Source organism: Clavelina lepadiformis, chromosome 1 (assembly GCF_947623445.1).
Source record: "Clavelina lepadiformis chromosome 1, kaClaLepa1.1, whole genome shotgun sequence".
NCBI lineage: Eukaryota > Metazoa > Chordata > Ascidiacea > Aplousobranchia > Clavelinidae > Clavelina > Clavelina lepadiformis.
Genome location: NC_135240.1, coordinates 19,144,635 through 19,172,367, shown reverse-complemented (window position 1 = coordinate 19,172,367; position 27,733 = coordinate 19,144,635). Strand labels below are relative to the sequence as shown.

At 34.2% G+C, this 27,733-nt stretch overlaps 1 protein-coding gene across 2 annotated transcripts; it reads right to left on the bottom strand.

The window, feature by feature from the left end:
- Window positions 1-101: 101 nt before the first annotated feature.
- Window positions 102-25,468, bottom strand: LOC143452040 (nuclear pore membrane glycoprotein 210-like). 2 transcript variants are annotated; one of them, XM_076952865.1, is made up of 37 exons: window positions 25,313-25,468; window positions 23,728-23,887; window positions 21,457-21,568; window positions 17,956-18,031; window positions 17,679-17,806; window positions 17,272-17,454; window positions 14,870-15,067; window positions 14,514-14,662; window positions 14,318-14,416; window positions 14,088-14,235; window positions 13,721-13,993; window positions 13,367-13,623; window positions 12,986-13,130; window positions 12,715-12,853; window positions 12,487-12,574; window positions 11,999-12,182; window positions 11,787-11,901; window positions 10,585-10,786; window positions 10,165-10,281; window positions 9,886-10,041; window positions 8,658-8,783; window positions 8,393-8,455; window positions 7,084-7,263; window positions 6,796-7,011; window positions 6,147-6,299; window positions 5,797-5,826; window positions 3,930-4,065; window positions 3,470-3,639; window positions 3,172-3,350; window positions 2,735-2,929; window positions 2,498-2,663; window positions 2,303-2,417; window positions 2,104-2,232; window positions 1,773-2,020; window positions 1,049-1,183; window positions 747-915; window positions 102-652 (listed from the first exon to the last, which is right to left on the bottom strand). In XM_076952865.1, the coding sequence occupies exons 1-37, from the start codon at window positions 25,450-25,452 to the stop codon at window positions 456-458; spliced, it is 5,676 nt and encodes a 1,891-aa protein (XP_076808980.1). In that variant the 5' UTR covers window positions 25,453-25,468; the 3' UTR covers window positions 102-455. The 2 variants fall into 2 exon arrangements, with proteins under 2 accessions (XP_076808980.1, XP_076808985.1); XM_076952870.1 differs by lacking the exon at window positions 5,797-5,826.
- Window positions 25,469-27,733: the final 2,265 nt, after the last annotated feature.

The following is a 27,733-nucleotide window of genomic DNA, read 5'->3' as shown; positions in this document are numbered from 1 at the left end:
TCAGGTTTTAACAAGAAATAGTGCGACTCTCACACATCGGGCCGATAATATAATACTGTACTTCTGTTTGAAGAGAATTTTTGAATGCAAACCTGTACAAGTCTTAGTTTTTTTTTTTTAATATAGTGCATATTAATTTCAATTTTTGGATAATGGTACACGCTTGTATCGAATGACGTCTACAAAACTAACCAGAAATTTAAATGACAACAAAGTGTAACAGCAAAAACAACGTAGTACAAAACAAGGCAATGGGTTTTGGTAATCAACCAACAACTAAAATAACTTGCGTTTCTACTCATGTAGACAAGTATCTGTGAATTGTAAATAAATCTGCAAAATGAGGAAAAATCGTGTCACATAAAGCTGTCAACCGCTTTCGGGCAAGAAGTTGCAGTCGTTACCCAGACAGGTTGTGCAAACAAATTTAGAAATGATGCGTATGACTGTGTTTATCAACCCGTCCTCGGTCCTGCTTGCTGCGGTTCATAAAATCGACTCCATAATTTGACTCGTGGCGAAGAGCCTGGCGATCCTTGAAGGGGTGATGAAAGAGGCGATGTGGCATCGTACGGCGGAGGAGTTCGTGACAAGAAAGATGAAGATGGTGGATGCACAGTATTGGAGGTAGCCCATTTGAAGACACTAAAAGCTAAATGACAACAAATTATTCAGGCTAAAATAATACCAACGAGCTAGTTGCAAAAATCTGTTATTGTGAGTAATGTGTTAAACGGTAACTTTACCAGCAATAAGCATCGCTGTACTGATGACGACCACGGCAGCAGTGGTTATGTAAGCAAGATAGGATTCCACTACGTCATTTGCTCCCCTCCAAGGGCCTTGTTCAGAGGGGCAGGAAGGAGAACTAGGAGCAATATTGCCATCGCCATTCTCCAAATGAAGCTCTAATAACTAATAAAACAATTTTAGTACTAAGCAGTAAGCAATACACAAAATGATTGAAAACAAAATGTGCGAGAATGTCGAATATGTCCATCGAAAAATTAGACCATTATTGTAAGAAAAAAGGTTAATAACTTCTTACTTCGTCTTGAAACGTTAGCTGGCTTTGCAAGTGAATCTCCACTGTTTGAGGAATGAAGTCACCACTAGCAGATACACGAAAACAATAATCACTCTCTTCTTCAATTAATAACTTTTCAGGTGGCTTCGTGGTTACCTGATGCAAAAATGATATCAACATAAAACTTGATCAATTCAAGTTTTTATGTGACATTTGGTAAACCTGGGCACTGCTTATAACTTGCCGTTTTATAATCTCGATTTTGACAGAGGAACAAATACCAATTCCCTTTTGAGCGAGAAGATTTCCAACTGTTTAGTTTGTGACTTATTATTTATTGGAAACAATTTCTCTTCGCAGAGGCCAACAGGTTATCTTTATTTCAAAGCAGCTTAGTGTTAATTTTTTTCTTTTTTCTCTCTAGTCAACCTAAATTGTGATTGTGACTCACACGAGTCATACTAATCTCCTTGGCCATCGCCAATTTTTCTGGTTTTTATTTCGTGTTCCTGTACGTGAATAAGGTATTGTATTATCAAACTGTCTTGTGATTTAAGTTAAAAATTAATTTTTGCAAGTTTAGTTCCCCTATCTTCACAAGAATCAAGTGGCATCATTCCAGACAAGTGACCTCAATCAAGTAAATAACTGCAATATTTACAATACTATATAACATACAAGTGTAAAAAAACTGTACACTTTTCAATTCACTGACTGAAGAAAACATATAGTATAGTTTTCTTACTTGTATTGACTCATAGACTGTTGGAGTAGCTTTGATACACAAGTTAACATGCGATCCGCGTAGTAATTTCCCCGATGACAAATGCCCAACAAAAAACGGCACGACTGCTAGGATCACTTGTCCATCACGTACAAGCCCTATATCTGTTGATCTTGCACTTAAACTAACAATGAGGTGATCGTCCATGGTGGCTAATGTACTCCGATCTTCATGAATTTCATTCCTTGCAAGAATGCAAGCGAAGCAATCTTAAAGCCAAAAAATTAGGTTTAAAGCTTGTCCATCATGTTACAACCTGTGGAGTACTGCATTAGAACGCGATGTCGTTTACCTATTTCTTTCACGTATTTCACTTCTACTTTAAAAAAGTGTCTATCAGCGTAACGGCGAAATTTAGCAGTGCACAAAAACAACTTCGAAGCCACAGAATCCATTTCTTCATCCAAGCCTGGGCAGTTGCCTGTAGGAAAGATGAATCTTTTAACTTAAAAACAACCCATCCAACTTCCACCAAAGTTCAAATTACATACCAGACTGTTGTTTGTTGGTGATGATAATTGGAAAAATCCATTCTTCTCTTTGAAAATTAATTTCTTTTGGAACGCTTTGGCGTGCAAAACTTGCCACAAAAGCAGATGCAACCACCTATGTATACGTTCAGCTGTAATTGTTATGTTAATTCATTACTTATAATCTGAATGGAGAGCAGCAGTGTCCAAAAATACCTGTGCCTCGGCAGTAAAGCTGTCAACAACATATTTCACGGTAGTAGTAGTTTTAGCTGTTGCAAACCCACGGCCTGAGTTCTTATCTATAACAAGTGTTGGATGGTGAACCGACCATACACCGTTGCTGCCATTCTGGTTCACAAAGTTGCTCATAAAGCAAAACCTAAACAGATCAGTCAAGTTGAATGAACAGCAAAATTAAAAACCAAAATATAAACTGTTTACCGTACTTACCCTACACCAACGATAACTTCATGTTTTGAAGGTAAAATAGCTGATTGCACATTTATAGGAAAGTAGTAGACCGCAGCTGGTTTCATGGCAGACTCCAGGTAGCTTGCTGCAGACATGATTGTAATTCCTTCCTGTGGAGTCTGAACTTTGAAGGAGCGGTTTCCAGAACCAGGTTCCACTTCAATCAAGTCGTGCCTGAAGCGAATTTACACAATTACAGAGCAATAAAGAAATTACCACTTTGGTTGCTGGAGACCAAGATCACTGTAATGTGACTGTTTTATGCACATGCCATAAACATTAAATTATTCGAAATCTGAATAAATATTATCAATAAAGGCAAGAGGGCCTTAGGAGTGGAAAAAAATAGTTAAAAGTCTTTCTACTACCAAAATTTGTAACTTAAGCCATCACATAATGCAGCAAATTGTACAAACCTATTTTGGCCTAATAACAGACTGTGTCCTGTAGCATCAAATTTACTGCCAGTATCATCAAACTGATCAATAAGAAAGTGAAGTTTTGAAAACAGTGGAAAAGCATATTCCACCTTCAAATTGTCTCTAGTGCGGAAACTAGTCACGGATCGAGCAATAATGTAAGATACTGGTCTCACCTAATTAAAAAATATTAGTCAAGTAAAATATCTTTTAAGCCAGTTACAAATTAGCTGGTTATCTCTAGCTATTAGCGGAGTTGCAAAAAATCAGTAAAATATACTCAGAAAGCACAAACCAAAATATGTAAAACCAAAGTTTGGTTGATCTCAAATCTCTCAACAGATGTAATGAGTACAGTAGCTTCACACTGTTCACTGAATGATGTTAAAATCCCATTCTTATCTACTGCAACACAATCTTTCCCTTCTGGTGTGGATTCAGTGTCGCACCTTCTATTTGTGAGAACTGCGAAATGAAACAAAACAACACTCAGATAAAATACTCCAAGCCATGGTACAAATGTGACATACGAAGCAAGATTCACTAGACTACAGTAAGAGTAGTTTGCAATTAAATGTTAAATAAACACTTTAATTGCAGATGTTGAGTAGTAACTGTATGTACTCGTTTTCATTTTTCAAAGCAAAGTAGAACAGTTCTTCTGTCTGGCAAATAAAGTGTTTAAATGTGGCATGGAAGTGAAAGATGAGAAACATGACAAAATGTTAGAACGATATCAGAAGCAAAACAATAACCTTCATACTGAACATTTACTGCAATTCCATCTCGATTTGTATGAAGTTGATGTGACGTTGATGTGGCCATGAGGAAATTATTTTTACTGCTCCATTTCTTTTCTGAAGTTTTAATCAGATACAGTGGATCATGCACCTGATAGCAAAATATTACACTGATTTTCTAGCTAATCAACTATCATAACTAGTAAAAGTTTTAACAATATACTACGAGGAAAACTTGGATCAATGCATACTGGGATTTTATTCAGTTTCAAGAAGTACTTGAAAAACGCTGCATGCAGACATTAATATAACTCAGGAACAAAAACAAAATTAAATATGCATGATATATGTATTATGCACAGCACAGGCATATGTATTATATTGCTTGTTGGGTACTGCATGTATCTAAATCAAAAAATGAATGAAAAGAAAAAACTGATCAAATCAAAAATCATACATAAAACCAAGTATAATTGAAGTACCAAGTACCAAGTTAAATGAAATTAAATAAACACACATATAAATATAATAATGTATAATAAATATACAGAAGTACCAAGTATAACGAAATTTTACCATTTCCAGTAAAGACTATATAAAGTTGCCTAAAACTCCGCAAATTCTCAACTAAGAGCAATAAAATTTCACAGGAATTTTCGATTTGGTACAACAAACAAAACTAGTCTGAAATAGTCAGGATTAGCTAATGTGTCTAATAAAAAAGTTATATCAGCTTTTATTGCTTTTAGTCAAACTTTGGCTAAGTTTCAGGCATTTTTTACAAAGTATGTGCTTTCAAAATAACAGGATGAAGAATGAAATCATGCAAAAAATTTCAGGGCCTGTAAAAATTACTGTCAATACAAAAATAAATGGCAAATATGCCAGGGGCACAATAAAAAAAATACTAAATGAAAGTAGAATTCAAAAAAATAATTCTTTCAACAAACCCCACTATGGATTCATTAAGCAAATTTTATTGTATTACAAATAGTAACCAGATAAGCAAAAATTGCTTAAGAAACCTAATATGCTGGAAATGAAGACAAGTGGCAAAACAAGTCGACTTTAAATCAAAATATTTTTGGAAAATATACCTGTGATTCAGTAATATTTAGTAGTTAAACAGTTATTGCAAAAATTGTAGAGGAAATTTGCTGCTATTAACAAGAGGGCGGCGGCAATTATGTTATCACAATGATAAATCAACAAGCTTCGTAGCTTACGTTTGAATCAAACATCAAGTAGTTAGTGAGTGGTTGTCCAGCTAGTGCATTTTGGATGGATTATGACCTTGCAAGAATGTGGTTAGTTGCAGGTGATGTTTGTTTTTAACATAGAAATATCACGGGTGATAGTATACGTCGCAATAAAGTGACTGAACGTAGTGAGCTATACCTCAGCAGTTAGCACAGTGGCTCCCAAACAGGGTGCCGCGACACCTGTTTTCATGCTTTATATTTATATCAGCAGTGACTCCGGCACTCGGACATAAATTTCATAAAATGAATGGCTAATTGCTTGCATTGGCGTTGACTTTTCTTAACAACTGTGCTTTGCCTTAAGCAATTGACTCTTACTATAAATCACCATCAAAATTTACAAATTTGAACATTGAAAGAAATTGTTGTTGTGCATTGTTGGAACAAAAGAACTAGTAACGAAACACACCTGCAATCATCACCTAAATATGCACTCTAAGTCTAACGCTTCCGAATCTTGCAATTTTACTTTATTGCAAGCAACCAAGGGTTTCAACCTCTGCTGGTCATTTTAATTAAAAAATTAAAGCAAATCATCGGTGCTGCTGCATGCATATCTAAACAGATTTACAGCATGCCAGAAGACCAAAATTTGCAATTTTTTTCTTATACCGACTCACATGGAAAAGGACCCTGAGATGGTCATAAATCTATCAAAGAAGCACATATCACAGGTTATTTTAGCTCTGTATAAAGTTATTGATCTTAATATCTGGAGTAAAGCCTTTCTTTATATACTCATCACTATTGGCTAAAAAAATCAATAATGAAACATTACAGCAGTATAGCTATACCAACTACCGGTACATAAGTTGAAACAGTATACAAAATATAATATGGTATAGAATAATGAATGCATAACTGCATTACAAAATAAATTTAAAGAGTTTTTAAGTCTTTAAAGAAATCTCAAAACCCTAAAAAAGCAATGTTACATGAAAACTATATACATAGCAACATCACATCATACCATAAGAGTAACTTCAGCATAAAATTCAATCTGGCTGAGTTGTTGAAGTGACCTATCTTGAGCTTGAACAATAACACTAACAACACAGTGACCTGCAGACAAACCCTCAGCGAGCATTGTGAAACTAAGTGAAGATGGCGTCTCAACTCCAGCCTTTAATATAAAAACAAGAGATCTTTTTACTAGGAGCTTTTTATTTTTGGAGTAACAGAAATACCTACACACTTTTGACTTGTCATTGACTTGACTCAAGTCACATTTTTTTTATGACTCGACCTGACTCAAGTCAAAGACTGACTTGTCAATGACTTGGATTGGGACAAAATCTAAAATGACTCGAGTCACATTATGAGAGTTGTGATGGCATAAGACAACTTTAGGAAAAAAAAACGGATATTTATCAAAAAAATTACAACTCCCTGTAAAAGTATCAATCAGACTCATATTTAGACAGTTATTACGTTATAGTAGCCAATTTAATGCAATGCATAATGTGACCTCAAAATACTTTTTATGTTAAAGGCATTGACTTGACTCGAGTCAGAAAAAATGAATTGATTACAACCTTGAATGGATCACAATAATAAAATCAACACAATATGGCATCCTGAAAAACATTTGATAAATGTGCAGCTTATTGCCTTAATACCTTTGCATGAACAGTGTGAAATCTTGCAACCGATGGATTGGCTAATTTCCAATTGAAAACAAGTCCAGGTATCGCATTTCCAAAGCTTAGAGGACTTTGTTCATCATTAACAATTCCTGCCACATGAATTGGGACAGTGCCACCAACATGAAATCGTGTTAATGGTGCCACTATATGAATGCCAGTCAACTGTATCACTTTGACTTTTGAAGGTGCCTTGAAAACGTAACAGAATTTCATGGAACCTGCCTTTGCATTATTTACTTGAAAATGTGATCATTTACATACCTTACAATGAAAAACATTGCCATCATGCATTTTTGCCTGAGCAGATATAAAAACTTCTCCAAGCTGAAGAGCATGAACTAATCCTGATTGCGAAACATTTACAATGGATTCTTTACCATCGTGCTTAGATATTATGTATTCAATAGTAAAGTCAGATCGAGGTCCACCACGTATCCTCAACTGCATTACACGAATACAGAAAATAAAAACAAAACAATACTACATACAGAATAAATCACTGTAACTTTGCAAAATTTTCATCAACAAAAGGAAAACATTCCCCAAAAGTACATACAAACACAGCGAAAGCTCGTTAACTTAAAATATCACCAGTCCAAGCAAATAGCATAATAAAATATATGTCAAGAACTAAAGACCTTTTGAAATTTTTTATGCAACCGAGAAGTCTTATATTGTGGTCCTCAAGGCGTTTTACCACCCATTATTTTCAATCAGGTGAAAAATCTATTCATTGTAATATAACAACCATGTTGTTAATAGGTTTCTATGTAATTATTTCAACATGTTATCTTCAAACATTGGTTAAACAAATTTAATTGGTGCTGAAAAACACGTTTTAATGCTATATCTTTTTAAGAAATAGAATATCTTTCTTTTTTATTAGTCAGCACTCAGCACTGGTGGCGCAGTGGTAAGGAACAGTGCCTCACAGTTACAGCGCTAATGCAGATTCAAGTTCGATTCCGGAGATGTGCCCTTAAACAGAGGACTTCATTGATAGATCTACAGTCTTCGTGAGTGAAAGTCGCAGCACTCATGTGCCCTGACTCCCATTGGAACAAACCGCTGGAAGGCCCAGCTAGGAGAGTGGAAGTCCCAACTCCCAAGCAAGCATTTGCACTAAAATCAACTGCCCAGACTTTTCGGGAACAAGCAATTACCATCATCAATAATTAATGTGTCCAGTGTATTTAAATATGTTCACCAGAGTTATGTATGCCGTGAGCTAGTCGTCGATCTCATCATGTGGGGAGGATGTTTTTCCAGTTGTACTGTCTTTGGTTACTGAATCTTATTTAAATCATCTTTAAAACAGACACACACAAACATGTGTAAATCTGTTAAAAAGGCTTATGAAACAAAAATGCTGTTTTAGTGACTATAAACAGTATGTATTATTCTTGGTCTCATTTTTATCGATAAGTGTTGCCACTTTTGCAAAAGTCGAAAAACTGCAGTAATTCAACCGGAGCCTTAACTTTGAGCTTCCACTGTATTGTTGACATATATATCAGGCCACACAATTAATAGCTGATATCTTACAAATTATCATTTTCTAGACACGAACCTGGTATGAAGCATGTCGTACAAGGGTGACTACCGGTGGAAGCAGTTCAAGAACAGGAAATACCTTCATTAAATTATTTAACAGTAAAATTAAACTTAAATAATTATAAGTAACAATTAAAGCAACTAATCTTTACATATCGTACTTAACTTCAAATAGTAATCAATTTAAAAAAATAATATGGGACAATACTCCAGTAAGTGCAAGCAAATAACAGTAATACGAGTAAACACCCAGATAGTTAGCATAAAACACAAAAACTCACGACAACACGAACAGAATTGCTCGTAACAACTCGACCATCTTTCAATGTCGCCACTGCTACAAGTGTGGTGCTACCAACATTTTCTGCAGTTATATCACTATGAGCCACAAGATTGTGACCTGGGGCCTACATAAAAATAAATTAATATTTTACCAAACAACAATAAACTTGTAACACATTATAACCTTGGTTGGTGGCCACTACGATAAAAAAAACAACTCAGTTTCGTGCTCGCTTTTTTTCAATCTCAAATGTTTTACATGCAATTGACTCCAATGAAAGTAGCTACTTCGACTTTCAGAAAACACTACTTGTCTGTAGACCAAAATGTTGGGTTGCTGTCTTTGTCACATCACTAATGAGACCAGCCATTTTGATTATTACTGAATACTGGTGAATGAAAGCTCAAACGTGTCAATTTAAAAAAAAACTAAATAATGCGTGTTTACTTGTTACTAGTAAGGGGAAGCTTGCTAACATGGGATATGGGACAAACTTAATAGTAGACGATTATAGCTGGATACGAAGTGGTCACTATTCTCGAGAGCAGTGTTTCTCAACCGATGGCCCACAAACCACGCTAAAAAATACAGTACAAAAATCGAATAAGAATATAGGGCTGATGTAAACACATTTTTTTGGAAAAGATGGTTTTAATTTTGGTCATTTGTGTTATGTGACTAAAATAGAATGTTAGTAAAAAATAGTGGGCCTCAAATTAACAACTAAAAATGGGAAGTGAGTTGAAAAAGGTTGAGAAGCACTGCTTTTGGGTTTAACTTTTGACCAAACCTGCAAACACAATCTGCTAGTGGAACAAGCTTTTGTGGATGGTCATAAGATTTCTCAACGGGCACTATACTATTTATAAAGCTACCAAACAGCCAGTTGTATGCTGTTAATTAAAAATGCAACATTCTTCACGATTTATAATAGGAAGCAAATGGAAGAAATAATGTATAGAAAAAATCTTCAAAACTGTGCACAATTAGTACCAAAAAAAATTTGTTTTTCGTTCTTAATAATGTTTTATTGTAATTACAACCCTTGAATAAAATTAGAAATGTAGTAAGTAAAACTCTCAAAAAGTAGTTTGAAGTACTGCTACGTTATTACCATTATCAGTGCAAGACACTGCAGGTATACAAATAATTATATACCAGTAAACCTGACTTGATTTTTCATTATTGTGCTTTTTTGTTACCATTATCATTGCAAACAAACTTACGGCGAAGATAGTGTTCATCAAAATGATATCTGAAGTGCTACTTGTAAGGTGCAGGCTAATGAAAGAAAAAAATCTAGTGGACAAATCTTGACCATAGTTGTCCACAATTTGCATAGAAATCTGACCCCAAGAGCGCAGTTCCATTCTAGATGGAGCCTAGGTACAACGAATGTTTCATACTGTTAATAAAGGCATATTTTATCACAATAGAGTTTTACACAATTAATATCAAAACAAGAATATATCAGGATATTTATCTTGCTAATGTTAGACCGTTACCTCCAACTGTATGCTTCCGACTTCAACAACAGTGACATCTGCAGTTGCAATAGTAATATAATCCATGCAATGATCAGTAATTTCTATTTTCGATTTTCCAGGACGTACAGGAAAAATCTATTAATGAAGCTATATCTTAAACTTCACCGCAATTAATTTGAAACTGAATCCAGATTAATATGCACAATGTTTATTATTTGGTAGCTTTATAAAGATAAACAAAAAGAGCAAGGCCTTTATCATTAACAAAAAAAGTTAAAAATACCTGAGTAATGTTGTCAAAAGAATAAGATTAAGTAATTTATCTATTGTTAATTCAATTTTCTTTTTTTGATGGAATTTATGTGGATGCCCTTTTAAGTACAATATACCATTAAAGCTAGAGGTAGAATGTTGTACTGGTATGTAAAAGGCACTAACTTTCAGTAAATTGTTTGTTGCGCTAGATATTGCAGATGAGTTGCCATCTTGCAAAATCTTGTGATAAAAATATCCTGAACCACCCAAGACTTGAATATCAGCCGATGAGTTTGCATGGTTATACAAAACAAGCTGGGATGGAGACAGTGAGGGTTCATCAACAACAAGTATGCCAATTGATCCAGAAACAGTAGGACTTAGTCTGATCGTAAAACATCCCATTACACATGCACAAAATCTCAACAGCAAACAACGATTATACTAAATAATAAAAACGAGCCTACTGTATATTAGGAATATGGCAAATTGAACACGAATCCAAATGTTTTGCATGGATATCGACCTTTTTTATTATTCTCACAAATCGGAATCTTGAAGACAAATTCCCGTCGAATTATTTATTTTGTAAAAAGCAAGACAACAAAGCAATTTGCTTGGCGTTCAATCATTTTATAAGCAAAATTGGGCAACATATTGACTGCTTTTTCACGTTTGTACGAATATATTCAAAATTTGTTTGTATCAACCTATATGGTATTCGTGTTTGCACTAATATCCGAAAATTTTGCTTGCTACACATTCCTAACAATATCATGGTAATGATTGTAATTTGCAAGTATCTATGACATTTTGTTTTGACAAGGCATCTTTTGTTATCAGTTTCTGAAATACAATATTTTTGTAAAATTGAATTTTGCAGCATGTAATAATTTCTGTAAGTGTGTGCAAGTTTAAACTTTTTGTTTTTAAATTTTAATCTTGGGAAAATTTATTTCTAATCAAAAAATTAAAAAAAGATATTGCATAAAATGCTCATTAGCTTGAGATTGGTTTTTAAATTACTTTTGTTATCTTTTCTTTTATGCGAGTTATATTTTGTCTGTAACCAATTTTCTCAGTAGGTCCAGAAAATATCTTGTAAAAATTTGAGCTAAATTACAGGATATTTTCAAAGAATCAAACGAGCATCAGCTGTAATTGTAGTTACTCAAACTCAAAGGCAAAAAATAACCATATTTATACCTTCAATCTTGTCCAGCAACCACTCAAAAAGCATCTAATAATTACCCCTTCAAATAGCAAACAAAAGATACTTAATGCAACATTCCTAATTTTGCCCAATAATTGCCCATACTGACTATACAACGTTTTGTGGACCAAAAAGAACAAAAGAATTTATCAATCAAAATTATTGCGCTTACTTTGAACAGTCATACAATTTGCAAACCCTTTTATCAATGTTTTCTTTGTATTTAGTGAAGGCAACAAGGATTGTTTTTTCTCCATGAACATTAGGCAAATCAACTGTTCGACTGACTGAAATAGAAAGTTGTTCAAAACGTTATGAATTTTAAAACAAATATTTTTACATCTAACTGAAATCAGAAACTTGAACTTTTATGCTCAGTCTCACCAATATGTTTTTTTTGGTCAGAAATGTCAACTGGTTCATAATACGATTTGCTTAATCCAAACTGAGCTCCTTTTGCATCAGATGACCAATGCAAAAATATTGATGAAAAGTTGTCAAACATGTTCCCATGTGCATCAAAGGCAGTGACATTAATAGGTAAAGGCCTGTTCATGAAAGCTACAGTCTACAGAAAAAATATTGTTAAATTATGAAGACAGGTTCTTATACAGACATAATATTTAAAATAAAAATATGTAAGTTGATAACTATGCTCAAAATAAAATTCTACAGCATTTTAAATTTAGCTGTAATTACACTGAGCTAAACAATGTCAAAATGGCATGTTCATCGTTTATACACAAAATATCCACATTCTTCGATATACCTTCCAAAATATAACTAAAACATGTACCATTGTACCTGGACATTAAACTTAATTCAAAGTTCACAAACAAAAACTTATAATAATTGGGAACTATCAATCATACTTGCACGCCGTGGATGTTACGAAGTGGGCATGATGAAAGCATTGGAGGAACAGCAAGTTCTGTTCGAGATGGAACAGCACAAGAAACACTGCCAAAACAAAGTAAAGGTTACAACATTATAAAATATTTGAATAGGGGTATTCTCAGATAAGTTAAAATGTTTCTACTTTGAAGTAGTTTACTACGTAAAATTATGACTGCAAATGAAAGAAATAAAGGCCAACATACCGAACTGAAATAGTGGATTTGACAGGAAATGGGTTCGTATTGCAAGGCTTGTTATACACAGACAATTTAAATTCTACTTCTCCTAAACGCAAACAACGTGATACAATATGATGCTCTTGCTGAAATGAGTACACAGTGGCTGCAAAATAAGAATTTACTTATAACTATTAATAATATTCACATCAGGGCAGTAAAAAGCATCAAAAATAAAAAATTAAGTATTCCAATATCCCATTAAATGCTATAAATCAAACTCCACAACGTGCCTTACATATTGCTATAAGTTCATTGCTAGAAATAACAGCGCTTCTTTCATAACCAGCATGCCAATGTGGCCACCTGTTAGGGCCTCCAGTAAATTGTAGGGTAGCTGTAGAATCAAGACTCACCACAGCTAAAAGCACTGGATCAATGGCCTGTATAAATATTAAATATATATATGTGTATTACACATGCAACATAATTAGGGTCATAACTTGCTATATGTGCCTTTTTGGTTAATTGGAACTAATCAGTTAAATATAAGTCGATTAGTAATCGACGTTATGGTAAACGCTGATTCCGGCGATTACCATCAACTATTTTAACCTTTCAAGCGTTAGTTTACAGATATATGACTGTATATACTATACAGTCTATACCATTTGCTCACTTTTAGTGCCGGAAAAGCAGCAACAGTTACACTAGCATCCAGTTGAATAGAAGTACCATCCTTTCTATATTGCATGTAACTGACAGATATAGTTGTGTGGCCTTCCTTAAGACCTCGAAATCTTCGACCCACACATGCACTAGCATCAGGTATGTTATTGATCGGAACTTTAAAATCGGCTATATCTTCAAAAATGGAAGGATCATGGATTTTCCACATTATTTTACTTTCTCGACAATCAACCACTGGAAGCAAGACTGCAATTGAAAAATAAAATGCACCATTACTTTTGCTCTTAATAATACTGAACACATTTAATAAAATATGCAATCAAAACTAGATTGCAAAACTAACCATTTTTTACTTGTGCGTTCATTGTTATATACAAATCAATTGTGTTTCCGATTTCAGCTTCTCTACTAGACTTTGCAAAAAGAATTTGAACAACCGGGAGGATCATCACTTCTGAGGTTCCCCAGTGGGACGGATTTCGTACGTCAGATGCACGAACAGAAACTGACCCAGTGGTGTTTACTCTAAGCTTTTCTGTTTTGGTCATAACCAGTCCAGTGTTTGACACAATAATCATTGGATTTGTATCAACAAACCAACTGTAATTTCCACTGCCTGTGTATGAACATTGTTGGTAACGAAGCAATCAGTTTAGTTTTCAACTGAACAAGTATATATTACTGCACATAATCTTTTGCTCAAAAGTTACCTCCTTCGGCAGTAAGCTGATACTTGTAAAGAACTGGATGCGGATTCCAAGGAAATATCACAACTGGTGGGATGACAGAAATTGGATCAAAGATTTCTGCTGGCTGGTAGACTTCAATATCCGGGGTGTACTGCTTCATAGAACCGTCCTTTTTATACAACATAAAGAAAACATTACAGACAAACCTTTTTCTGACAGAATATATCAGCAGCCTTTACAAATAAAAGCACCTGTTTCACAATTCCTTCCAATTTAGCATAAAGATTCACTGATCCTTTTGTTATGGCTTGCACATTATGCCAGGTGCCATTTTTAGTAGATGCCAATGTCTGTGCAACACGAAAGTAAAATTACTTTACATTATATTATATTTTAATGAAAAATAAAACATCATTATGTAGCGGCCGGGCATCAAAAACTGCCTACTTTAAAAAATATCTTGTCCAAGTCAGTCATGATGCGAATATTCGTAGCTGGCCATAATCTGTGATTGTCACTATCATACATTTCAACGATAATTGTATAATGTCTTCCAGTTTCCAGTACCCAACGATTATCAGGCTGAATGGAGAATTCTACCTCAACAAACACAGTAACCAACTAAATTAAAAATAATAATCTAAATTTAGCAACAAAGTACATTTAAAAACCCAAACTGTATAATAAATTTACAATATATTATATCATTACAATCTCATGCAATAGTGTTTCAAACTCGAACTAATTCCAATTTCATGCTTGTTACAATGTGTAGAATACAATTAAATAAAAAAAAATCTTACTCAAATAAGCAGGATCAACAACATGGATGTCACTGGTACCCTGTACGGTCTGTTGTTTCAAATTTTTATCCATAAGGCTAAGCCTGCTATGACCAATATGATGACCAATAACAGTTGATGTTTGAATATCCAGCGTCACTGCAGAATTTTTTGCAGGGCTTAATTCCAGGAAATATTGGGTGTTTGGCATTTTTATTTCTGTCAGGAAAGCAAATACAACTTAGTCTAAACATTTATTGATTACAAAGGGTTGCGTATACTTGATATACTAGTATAGTTTGCTTGAAAACGAGTTTAGCTTTAGCAGAAAAGTCTGTTACAATTAATATTTCTTATCTGTAAATTGATAACCCATGCATAATAGATTGTGACTTTTAGTTTATGCACTCAGATTTTGTTGTCGAATCCAATTCATTGTCCAAAGTTCAGTTGGTAAATTGTTACATTTTTTATCGCAGCACTTTGTCAGTTTGAATGGCAGTAAGTCGAGCACATTAGTAAATTCTGTTCGTCAAAACTTCAGAGGACAATCAGACCATTCTGACTTCTGATACCATTAAATAGGATATTTCAGAACAATGACCTAAAGTGAGTAACACCAAAACCAGACTAACGGGCACTACATGCCTACAGGTATGGAAACGGGTCACTTTGAATCTCATCCTGTACAATAGGCTTTTCAAAATAATATTTTATCAAAGTACGAATGGACAAGGAAAGGGTAGAAAATTAGGAGACTTAGTCAACGCTACTTGTATCAATCTAATAATTAATCAGGGACCAGTGAAGTCATTGTGGACAGCCAATCGAACCCTAAAAAGAGCTCATTTGGTGAGGTTACTCGTTAATTAAGGCCGTATTTATTAGGATGTTTCATTTTTTCACCATTTTGGAATTTAAAAAAGCTTGGGGTCTCCCTAGGCGGTATTTTGGGCACAATGAAAGAATCTAAACTTTCTTTTTATTTATGACGTCATTTTGAGGTTGCACCCCCTTGTTGAAGTTTCAGTGGAGGTGCATTGTTTTAATTTGGCGATATCTTGGTAACCGATTGAGCTAGGGCCATTATCAAGATGTCAAAAGATGCAGAATGGCTGGTTTCCTATAACCACTCAATACATTTTAATTGCATTTTCGCTCTAGAAAAAAAGTTAAGAAAAACCTAAGTTTTGACATATTTTGTATGTTGGGAACTACATTGTGATTTGCATAAAAAATATGTCAAAACTTAGGTTTTTCTCAAATAACTTTTTTTCTAGAGCGAAAATGCAATTAAAATGTATTGAGTGGTTATAGGAAACCAGCCATTCTGCATCTTTTGACACCTTGATAATGGCCCTAGCTCAATCGGTTACCAAGATATCGCCAAATTAAAACAATGCACCTCCACTGAAACTTCAACAAGGGGGTGCAACCTCAAAATGACGTCATAAATAAAATAAAAGTTTAGATTCTTTCATTGTGCACAAAATACCGCCTAGGCAAACCCCAAGCTTTTTTAAATTCCAAAATGGTGAAAAAATGAAACATCCTACTATTTATGTTTAACTGTTAAGTCACTTTGTCTATCAAATCCTTTTGTTCAAGTTGATCATTGGTAACATAAGTGGAGCAAAGGCATCAGACAATCCATTATTCGAATTGGGGTTTATTGGGAAATGCCTTAAAGAATGAGAAGCTTGCCAAATTGCAAAGAAATCTTGGTTTACGCCGTAATTACTACTGAGGTCAATATGATCCCCAATCTTAGAGCTTTAAAGTAAAGAAAAGCACAGCACGAGGGCGTAAGTATAATTCATACAGTAGTCAAGAGAAGAGTGAAGATCTAACAGGGGAAGGGAAGCATAATGAAAGAGCATTCAGGCAAACGTAAAATTATTTATATAATGAATACACGAAATCTCTTCCCTCCTACACGTGTTGTGAAAATGAATATATTATATTTTGCAGACAACACATTTGTAATGGTAATGTTGACCTGAGGGTGCAGGTTATTACAAATTATATCAACACTGAATTTGAGAAGTTAAAAAGTCACTCTGGCCCATGCCCTTACACTACCCTGGCCAATACAATATATGATAAACCAACTAAAAATATTTCACAAATCTTCAATGAGTTATAAAATTGAGTACTCTTGAAAAAGCTAGAATAATAACGAAAATGTGATCCAATTCTCAAGAATTAACATGCACTGTAGACCATAGTTGGAGTTATTTTTCCTAAAGGAATTGTAACTGGGTCAATATCTAAAAGTCAAATAAATGATAACCTTCCTTATTACAAGACATGATTGTCATGCAAAGTTTTGTGGGATAGTCCTGAAAATTTCAGATAAAATTTATATTTCTTAAGCAATACCAGAGCACCACATTCAAACTACAGTAAGTTACTATGCATACCAGTCGACCTTCCGTTTCGCCACTGTTCAACAATGTAACGAATGGAAGCAGCAGCAGCTAGCCAAACATCTCCATTGGGATTTAAGAAAACTTTATCACGAACAGTTAAGCGTACTTCTGCTGATTGAACATCCATTGTAGATGTGAGTTGTGCAGTTACAAAAGCTGTGCCAGTCTGAAGACCTGACAAAAGTTAAGGAAATTAAGATATATATAACACTTATATGCATTGCAACAATCGAATAACATAAGCCACTACATAATTTATAATCATCAACATGTTTCAAATAACAAATGCATAGAATTACAAAATTTTCATCCATTTTTAATGATGAAGACTCTTGACTTTTACTTTCACTTCTAAAAACATGTAACTATCCAAATTTTAAATGAAGAACTTCATTTACCTGACACCAGAATTGTGTCAGATTGCTGTCCTTTCCTTTCAAGCTCTTCAACATAAGTTTCCGCATTATACATTGTATCAATAAACCTCTCTATGCTTAAGATAGTGTGGGCAGGCATAACAGTGTCTCTAAATACAAATGTAAAAAGTTTTTATTTTTGCATAGTACATTATGATACATAACACATAACTTGCACAACAAATTAGAAAAATTCAAAACATATTTAAATCGTGTGTAGCAATCATGAGTGAGAAAAAGTAAAATTGCAAACACATACCTAGATTTTTTAGCTTCAGAGTCTGAAATTAAACTCCACTCAAGTATCATTCCAGCTGTACTGCTGAATGTATTTCCTGTAAACAAAGTTTCTGTTGAGTTTCTTATTGAATAAATCAAATTCTATAAACAGGCTGTAGGAACTTAATAAAAAAAACATTTTTCATAACCTAACAGCCATCAATAAGCAACAAGGAAAAGTGTTGAATAATTAATCAGCTGTATCGACATTTCTGCCTGTATTTTGCTGAAACATTGAAAAGAAGGCCCTATCACAGGAAAAAGACCCTGGATTCCTCCAAAAGTATTTGCTTCTTTGTTTGCTTTCATACAAACAACCATGTGTTTGCCAAAACTAATTTACAAAGAATGTAAAGAATACATGTTATTCATACTCAAAACAGTAAAATTGTCTTATTAGGCTGCATACTTTAAAAATATATCAAAAAGTTCATAAAAAAACTCAAATAAATAAATCAGCAAAAGATTTTGACTACATGCTTTGTCTTAAACTGAAATTTGTTTAATGGCAGTTACATGGCAACTTAACTGCAGAAATAAGTAACTGCAATTATTAGACCAAACAGAGAGCAGCGAGGTTGGTGATAATTTTTAGCTGGGGAGTTACCTTGTAGCAGTTGACGTGATTTTAAAGTTTCAGCTTGCATGAAGAATTTTGATAAATAATGGCATGAAAATGAGTGAAAAGTGCATTTTTAGTCCCAAAACTCAACTCTATGCCACTGCAACAACAGCTAAAGATATGTGATTTTTTGACATATTCCAATATGAGATAGCTTCAGGCATGAGTAACTTGCATGCAAAAATTCAGTACGCAGCAAGTGGTGGTTTTTGGGTAATTGCACTTTTGATAGTTTTGCTGCAAAAAGAAATAAACCACGTTATTGACAATGTTTTCATGTTAAATTTGATGTAAATTTGCATTTTAGTTTGACCTAGGGTACAACTTGATTGCTTTTGCAGCAACTAGGATACCATGATATACCCATGCTCCTACTTGAAAGAGCCTTGAAATATCTTTTTGCACAATATCTTATTTGAGCTGTTCTTGGAAGGCCATTGGTTTTTCTTAAGTATTACTCTAGCAGGCTTGAGATGTTGGCGATTTTATGCACTTTACACTGTAGCACAATTACAGCAATCATTTTTTATTGTAAACAATGGAACCCATCAATACAAATTAGACTAAATATGAGTGTTGAGGTATTCTCTTTTCAATTAAGAAATAGATGTGGACTGCAAATGGCTGGTTACTGTGATGTGGTGAAAATCTCAAAATGGGTATGGCACTTCAAGAGTAGGTGAATTAGTTTCTGGTGCTCATGTTGTATGGTGTTGTACAAGATGTTAAATCAGCAAACTTTGGTAAAGCCACCATCCGGAGTAGATGTAAGTCACCAGTGCCAAACAAAGTTGTGTTTTAAACCTACTCACTCAAGCCTGAAACCTATTCAGGTGGCACTGGTTATGATCGTCACGTTAACACAGTAAAAAAGTTTCTGTGACAGTGTTCAACTTTGCCTTCAGCATTTTCTCAATATTTTTGACAGCTCTATGGAATTCCTTTTGCAAAATTTGCATTCACAAGCTAGAGATGTGACACTTTTATGTATTTGTTTAGAATTAGGCTCTTGACCAAACATCTTACCATTAACTGCAAAAAGCAAGGTACTCAGGTTCGTTACCTCATGCTGAGCTGTTGTATCGACTGTCTGCTTGTAATGAGTTGAACACACAAGGCTTTTATCCTCATAATTTTCTGCATCTAAGTCCTTCCCTTATTTTAGACATGGACAATTCATTACAGTGTTTGTAAGTGCTAAATGGTTCTTTAGTCCAATCTGTTGATGCTGATTTGCATGGACTGATGACTGATCGCATGATAATGGCATGACATGGTTGATTTGCATGGATGAATCAATAAAATTAAGTATTGCCTGCATGTTTCTAACAATGACACCCAATGTAATTATCGCAAAAGCAACCCAAAGGTCTGAAACTTTTGTTTTTGTGTCCTTTGTGTTTTTCATGTACAGCTTGCAAGATTGCGATACAAAATCATAAGTTTGACATATCAACATGTGAATGGGTTGAGGGCAATTTTTGAAAAATCTGCTTTCGGCACATATCATGAAAACGCATGAAGACTTTTAAAAGTCAAATGATAAATTTCTAACCAATTTTCGTAGAAGAGTTGGCACATGATATTTTCCTTGATTCGATTTTGGTGTTTTATGTTGCTGTTACCGGTAAGTAATAGTAGATCACCAAAGAGTAAGCAGCTACAATTTTAACAAGCATACATACTATGAAGGTTGTAGAAAATGAGCCTTAATTAATTCTGCAGTTATAACTCAATTATGTTTTTACCTACCTAGTGCAGAGTTGAATCCATAAGAATATTTCTTAATTGTATTTGTGTAGGACAAGATTTTTTCAAACAAGAACTGAAACCTAACAAGATATATCACGTGTCAAGTCACATTACCCATTTCTTGGTAAAAACATGGCAAGTTTGGCTCATGCACCATGTTTTTCAGTGGTCAATTTCTGGTCTGGTCTTGCTTTAAATGTATTTAATTGCAGTATTCATGTTTTATATTTGCTGATCAAAAATTAATTCTCCAAATTTGGGGCATTTTCCAAACGATGCATGACACTATTTCATTTTGATCGAAAAATGGAAAAGTGGTTGTCAGTTTGTAAATTTTACACTTTTCACTCATGTCAACTCAGTTGCCGAGTGTAGGTCAGGTGTAAGTCCAGGCCTGGTGGTAAGTCATAAAAAGAATAATCTCAGTCCGAAGATAAACATTATCATACCATAATATGCTGCATAGGTTAAATTAATGTTTTGTGTTTGTGAAATGAGAATGAATAGCAATATTAAATTTTGACCCCAAATCCACTAGAAAAAGGTGTTTAATAGGGCTTGGATCTGCGATGTGACTTCCCATGTATTGTGTACACAGCACACACATATTACCTGAATATAACAAAAATTGACTGTTTGTGCTAATCAAGACATTTGCTGGCAAGATAATACAGATAAACTTCTTGGATTTGGAACAAATGCAAAAAATGGATTCAGATCTTTTCTGATTCCATTGTTTAGGATTTGTTTTCCTATGATGTTCATCTCCACATGTCTTGAGTGAAAATATTAAAGGTGGGCCCCATACTTGATCTTAAGCTTGGGGATGAGAAGTTACAGTTTCTCATTTTCCTGAGCCAGCAGTGCTAATGAATGTAGGGTGGCCAGTTTTTTTCTATCAATAAATTTTTGTCTTCAGCATTATGCATACCCATATTATTTCACCCTGGGTGGCGGTGAGAAAGCGTTTTTCTCTCTACAACGTGACATTCGAACCTGGATCTAACAATTGCAAGCGGATTAACCAAACAGCCATGGGCTTTTATCTTGAACAATAACTGTTTAAAGATCACTAGTTGAACACACAATGGTTATCAATCACTTCACCTTCAGTATCAAGTGCTCTAATTTTCAAAGTCTCTGGTGGATCTTCCAAATAAAGCTCTCGTGTACGAGAAATTATATCTATTGCATGAATCCGATCAACTATGACATCACACTGAAAAAAATGAAAGAAAGTTTTCTTTTTATTTAGGAATTAATGAAATACAGTTGAAGATCATTAACTTTAAACTGAAAGCACTTATAAACTTACAATAAGTTATACAAATGTGATAAGTAGGTGGAAAATATGAATGAAAAGAAAAGCAGAGAGTATGCTAACATTTTGTTTACACCATGACACAATAAAATTTCAAAAACTAATTACCATATTTTTTTCGAAAAATCTCCTTAAGAATTAATGGGAAGTGTGGGTTATACACTGAAACTAAAACCACACCTTTTTTGGCACGTGACTGGCTGTCTTGCAAAAAAAGCAACAACTTAGGCTTAAAAAACACTTATGATATAGTTATTCTTCCTTGCAGATATTTCTTGCAATAACCCACTTGCAAACTTTAGCTTATTTATTTAATCAACGCAACAACGTACAATTCATTGACAAACAAAGAAATAGATCTACAATAAAAAAAATTTACTTTTTGACATAAAGACCTTCAAACTTGCAATCATTATGGCTATTTTAAAATATTTTTGTCTTTGTTGACTGCATGTACAGTATGATGCCTGAATAATTTTTAATCCCAGCACAATCAACAATGTAGTCCATAGAATCTTTACACATTTATTGATCTTCAGTGCTATCTCGAATATTTGTTATTCAGCATTTCTTATATTATGATGCCATCATAGCTCCAGGTTTACTTTGCCATGATTTATAAATCCATTCACACATTTTTGGGTCATTCTAAGTTTCAGGTATTTCTACTTTGTGCTTTATTTGCCCTTTGCACAAAAATTTTCTTTGTGTCATTTTTGCAGTAGCTCGCTTAGTTTGTTTGGTCACCCTCATAAATCATACTAGCCACAATACTGGTTAAGCTTGCTGCTTGGATGATGGAGAGCTTGCTTGAAGGATGGGTATTTATCTGGTGATTTATTTAACTCTAAGATCTTGCTTATTGACAAAGTTTTTTTGTAATACATAGTTTAGGGGTGGACTGTCTTGTTATCCTTTTATGAAGTTGATATCAGTTAATATCACTTATGTGGTTTCTTTACAGACATTGTACATGAAAAGACCTTTGATTTGATATCATACTTAAAAAAATTGAGTTGTCTAGATCTCAGTAATTTAAAATTTGGTTACGCTTGACTGATTTAAAAAAGTTGATGAACTTTGTTGCAATTTTTTACTTTGACCCCATAAAAAATTAATAAAAGTTTGGTTTATGGTACAGACAAATAAAAAAGCAACACAAAGAACTTGGTTTAATGTCTTATCTTCAACCGTAAGCAAATTTATGACAGTATTAATATAACTGCCCAAAAATCACTGCTCATCTTCAATGAGTGAGCAATAAAAGTAATCTTTTGAAAAAGTTTATTGATCGTTGTTCGTTTAGGCAAAACACTTTTATGAGATGAATTATTATCAATTCACATGTCATGAAGGTTGATTGCTTTCTATTTTTTTTCTTTTACAGCTATCTCACATTATTTTTAAATTTGCGTTTAAACCGTGTGCACCCTGCAATCCAAAAAATGTAGTACAATTGGTTGTTAAATTAGGGGAATTCCCAATTTCTTAAAACCAACTGGGGAATATACAAAGTTAGGCACCTATGGCCTCAAAAATGGAAATCTTTCGTTCACAATTTGCTTCCCTGCTGTTAAAATGAAAAATTGCTAAAAATGTTTGGTTTTAGGCTTGCCAAGAGAAAAAATAATCTGTAAAACTGTTAACAAAACAGTGGGTGCGGTGATACAACAATGTGGCAACAACGCTAACAGCATACCCCAATAAATAAAGGTAAATAGGCAAAAATTATGGTTGTAAAATTTTGGTAAAATCTTTAGAAAAAACGGCGCAGACAGGAAGATTAAATGCCCCGGGACCAGAAAAAAAAACTTTAACAAAGCTAAAATTTTGAGTTGAGGAGATTTTGAGCTTCAGTTTAGTGCCCACATTATTTCAATAAATATCAATGATATCTTACAGAAAGTTATCCAAAATTTTTAGTCAAGCAAATTTGTGTTAACGAGTTATTTGAACATTTTTAAAGTAATATTAATAACAAGCAAAGTGTAATGCTGTGCCACAAATCAACTAACACAACTTCATTTAAAAATAAAAAATAAGACGATTTCTCGTACCTGCAAAATTGATCCAGTATGTTCACTTTCAGCCAACACAAGGGTTATCTTCCGTGATGGCACTCGACTCTCAACAAAAACAACAGCAGAACTTGAACATCCGGAGGCATCATGGCCAGAAATTGGTTTTATGGATGCGATTGAAGGATTTAAAGACTTCCTAAAACAAAAACAAAAAATTGAGGGTTGTGTGAAAGTTAAACTAGTGCAGTATCCGGACCACGACTGCAATATAACTAACACAAAACAACCAATTGAACTACGTCCAACTACTATAACATCAAAATCCACAAAAAGTTTATACATCGAATTGTTAAACCATAACTAATTAATTGCAGACACGCTGTAAGCTGGTACATAGTAGTTGTGGATCTAAAGGACAATAATGGCATCACAGGAGGTAAAGTAAAAACAACTTTCAATCGATAAAAGAATTACACATATTAGACATAATGAAATGTCAACAGCTGCATTAAAACAAGCATTCATAAAAGAATTGTTTAGCCAATGTAATAGTAAGTGACTAATCATGATCACATTTTTATGGTTGGTATGTTGGTAAAATATCGTGTTGATTATTATATAATAGAAGAGCTGGGGCTTATGGCACCAAAAACGAAGAGCCATAGTGGATTGTTTTTGGTATCGACTACACAGTCTTGTTTTTTAATGAACTTGTAATAAAAAATGCACACAATGGCGAAAGTCAAAATGCGCAACAGTAATAGAAGACTTAAAGTGAACAGTCCTGTGACCAAACGTACCAAGTTGGCAGACTTTGTCCACAACAATGTGCAGCACCAAGATTTGCAACTGTACCAAAATATTGCGCCATTAGCACAAAGTAAATCAGACAATACTAAATGGGATGCAGTAAGTCTGGTTATCATTTAAGTAGTCACACTCTGTGTTCCAGCGCAATTTAACTGACCTGCAAATACGAAGCACTGCATACAAGTGCTTAACAGGTAGTTAAGTGTTCGAGGTGGTGCAGAGGGTACGCGAGTATATTTTAATTCCCCATAAATAGCATATTGAGTAACAATTTTGAAGTTGGGAGTCTGCGAAAAAGGAGTTTGTGCAATTAGGGGTCAGCAAGTAGGAAAAGTTGGAAATCCCGGAGGTGGCAGATATATGTGCAAAAGTTCATTTGTCTTTGTCAACCTCTAACTTTGAATGATGGCCTCAGTGCACTAAACACTTGCTACCTAAAGCTATTGTCTCTTTCTCTTCATTGGCTAGCAGCAACTAAGAAAGATTGCTATACGAAGTTAGACGCATCTTAAGTAGGCTTTTTCGTTATAGCTGTTGAATGCATGCAATTACTATTACCGCAAATGGAACCTTTGCAGGAGAAAAAAGTAAGGGTTTTCTACGCCAGATACACATTAAAAACATATTTTTGGTTTTAATAACTGACTAATAGTTCTGGATGCAGGTGAGCCCCAGTTGTTGCGGTTGATTACGATAGACGCATTTTTAAAAAAAATTTTAAATTGCTGAAATGAAATATCATACAGTATGAAGGTTAGAAATAATATAACTGAAACCATGTATATTATATAGTTATCTCAAATTTACCTACCACTTATAACATCCCTCTTCTGAATTAAGGGTATAGTTTACTTGCACTTGGTCATAATATGGCAGCAAGAGTTTAGGAACAATGAATGCGTCAAGAGCACCAATACACAATAGTCCTAGCAATAACATTGAAAACCACATTCTTAGGCTGGTTATTAGCCCTACGATTTAAAAGCAGGATTATATTATAAAATCATACACTAAAATACATAATTGCTATGGTATGAAGTTTTAAATTTTTAATTCAAAATAAACTATAGCAGAAAAAATAATCAGACTGGCTATAATATAAGGCTGTCTGTGATCGCTAAAACCCATCGCTTTCCTTCTTCTCACTAAGGCATGCAATGTGTCACACATGCTGACCAAGCAAAAAGGGCTAAAATAATGTACATTAATCACTGTGCATGCGATAACTTGATTTTATGCATGTATGGCCAGTGGTGCAGGTAGGAGCCTAGGACAGTAGGTTAGTCTGCATGCCAGGCTCCTTCACTTCAACATTTGCTATTTTAACGCTTTCGAGACCAACATTCTCAAATAGGAAACAAGAGGTAACAAGATATGATATGAATGAGTAAACATTGTAGGCTATTTGGCTTTAAACTTTTGTTTCGCTTACACTGATTTCGAAAAGAGCAGACTGAAAAACATGGCAGTTTTTGATGAGAAATTATGCATGTAAAGAAGCAAATTTTGGCTTGATAGCGTGGAGAAGTGCACTGAAGCCTCCACTTTAAATTTATTATAAATTGGTGTTCAAACAACCAGCTTTTCTTTGATTATTGTGGTAGTACCTTACAATATGGAATAATAGTCTAGGGATCTGCACCAGACAGTATTTTAAAACCTTTAAGCATATTACATAACAAAAAAGTTAGACTAGTTACAGTTAGTAATAAATATACCAAATTAAAAACTCTTTATGTTTAAAATGATATCCTAAATATATCCCAAATCTATCAATTACAGACAGGTAAATTTGTGCATAACTACTATAGGCTATCAATTCTCTTCCTTAATTATTCAACAACTATTTTTGTGAAATACAAACAGTAAATAAATAAAATACCAGGTCATCACAAGACAACCTATTTTTGCCCCGTACTAAAACAAAAAACGAGTAATATTCAGAGGTGTCAATTTTTGGAATAAATTATCAAAACGGTTGAAAAAAAATCACACAAATGCTCTCTAAACATTTGAGATCTGAATTGCTACAGGAGAAGTGCTGTTAAGGTGGATCTTCTTGTAACATTTGTTTTATGTATTTATTTCGATTCAATTTATTATGATAATATTTATTATTTGCCCATAGGTAAGCCTTTTTTCGTTTGATTTGTCATAGAATCTGGAGCGGCAGACTACGATGGCTGTGCCGCCCCACACCAAGCAACCATTAGTTAAGACTGTAAGTTAATTATTATTTCACTGGCGAAATAAAATTCTCTCTCTCCTATTTATTATGGTTCCATAGCAATTGCACCTAACGTAATTGCATCCAACGTAATTGCACCCACACAGGATTGCACTCAAACGGAATTGCATACATTCGGGCTTTGGAACTGCAAGAAACAAGTATTGTAATACATAAAGAAATATGTTATGTATGTACCGTGGATAACAGTTAAAGAATTTAGGAAAATATATTTAGCCTAACAGGTGGGTTACACATATAGATATACATAATTATCATATCGCTTATAAATCGTGTTCATATTATATCTAAGGTTACATGGCATCAAAATTGTTCTATACAGCATTTCAAACTTGTCCACTAGAAGTTGCCAGCCACTATTGTAACAATAAATGTTAGACTTCATTTCATAATTTGCGCTTCACACCTTTTTGGTCGTGCGACAGTGTGGTCAAACGTGGAAATTAGGCAAATTCCATTATAGTTTACTTCTTTGGTGTTCGTTTTTCTCATTCATTTTGACAAGTGGAGGAGAAAATGTTACCTATGTTCCTGGGCACTAAAATCCTAGGTTCACTTCCGTGTGGGTGCAATCTCATGTGAGTGTAATTTCGCATTGGTTTAATCTTTTGTGGATGCAATTCCATGTGGCTGCAAATCCTGCAAGTGCATTTGGGTGCAATGACGTTGGGTGCAATACCGTTGGTGCAATGCTATGTGGGTACAATTTCATTCATGCTAACATTTATCATAAATCGTCGTAAAAATATTAAAGTTTGGTGTGAACGTTGATGAATCTCATGCGTGTAGATGCCAAACTTGTCAATAATAGCAAAAAAGTTAATAGGCTTATCTTGTAACAGAAATCATGCTTGCAGAAATCAGGTCTAGTATAAGCGCACAACCAGATGAGGTCACAACGATTTATAATAGTAGCTGTGGTTCAGTATACAAAGGCATCCTGTGGTGGTGCACTTATATACTAGGTTGGGCCTTCACCCAAGA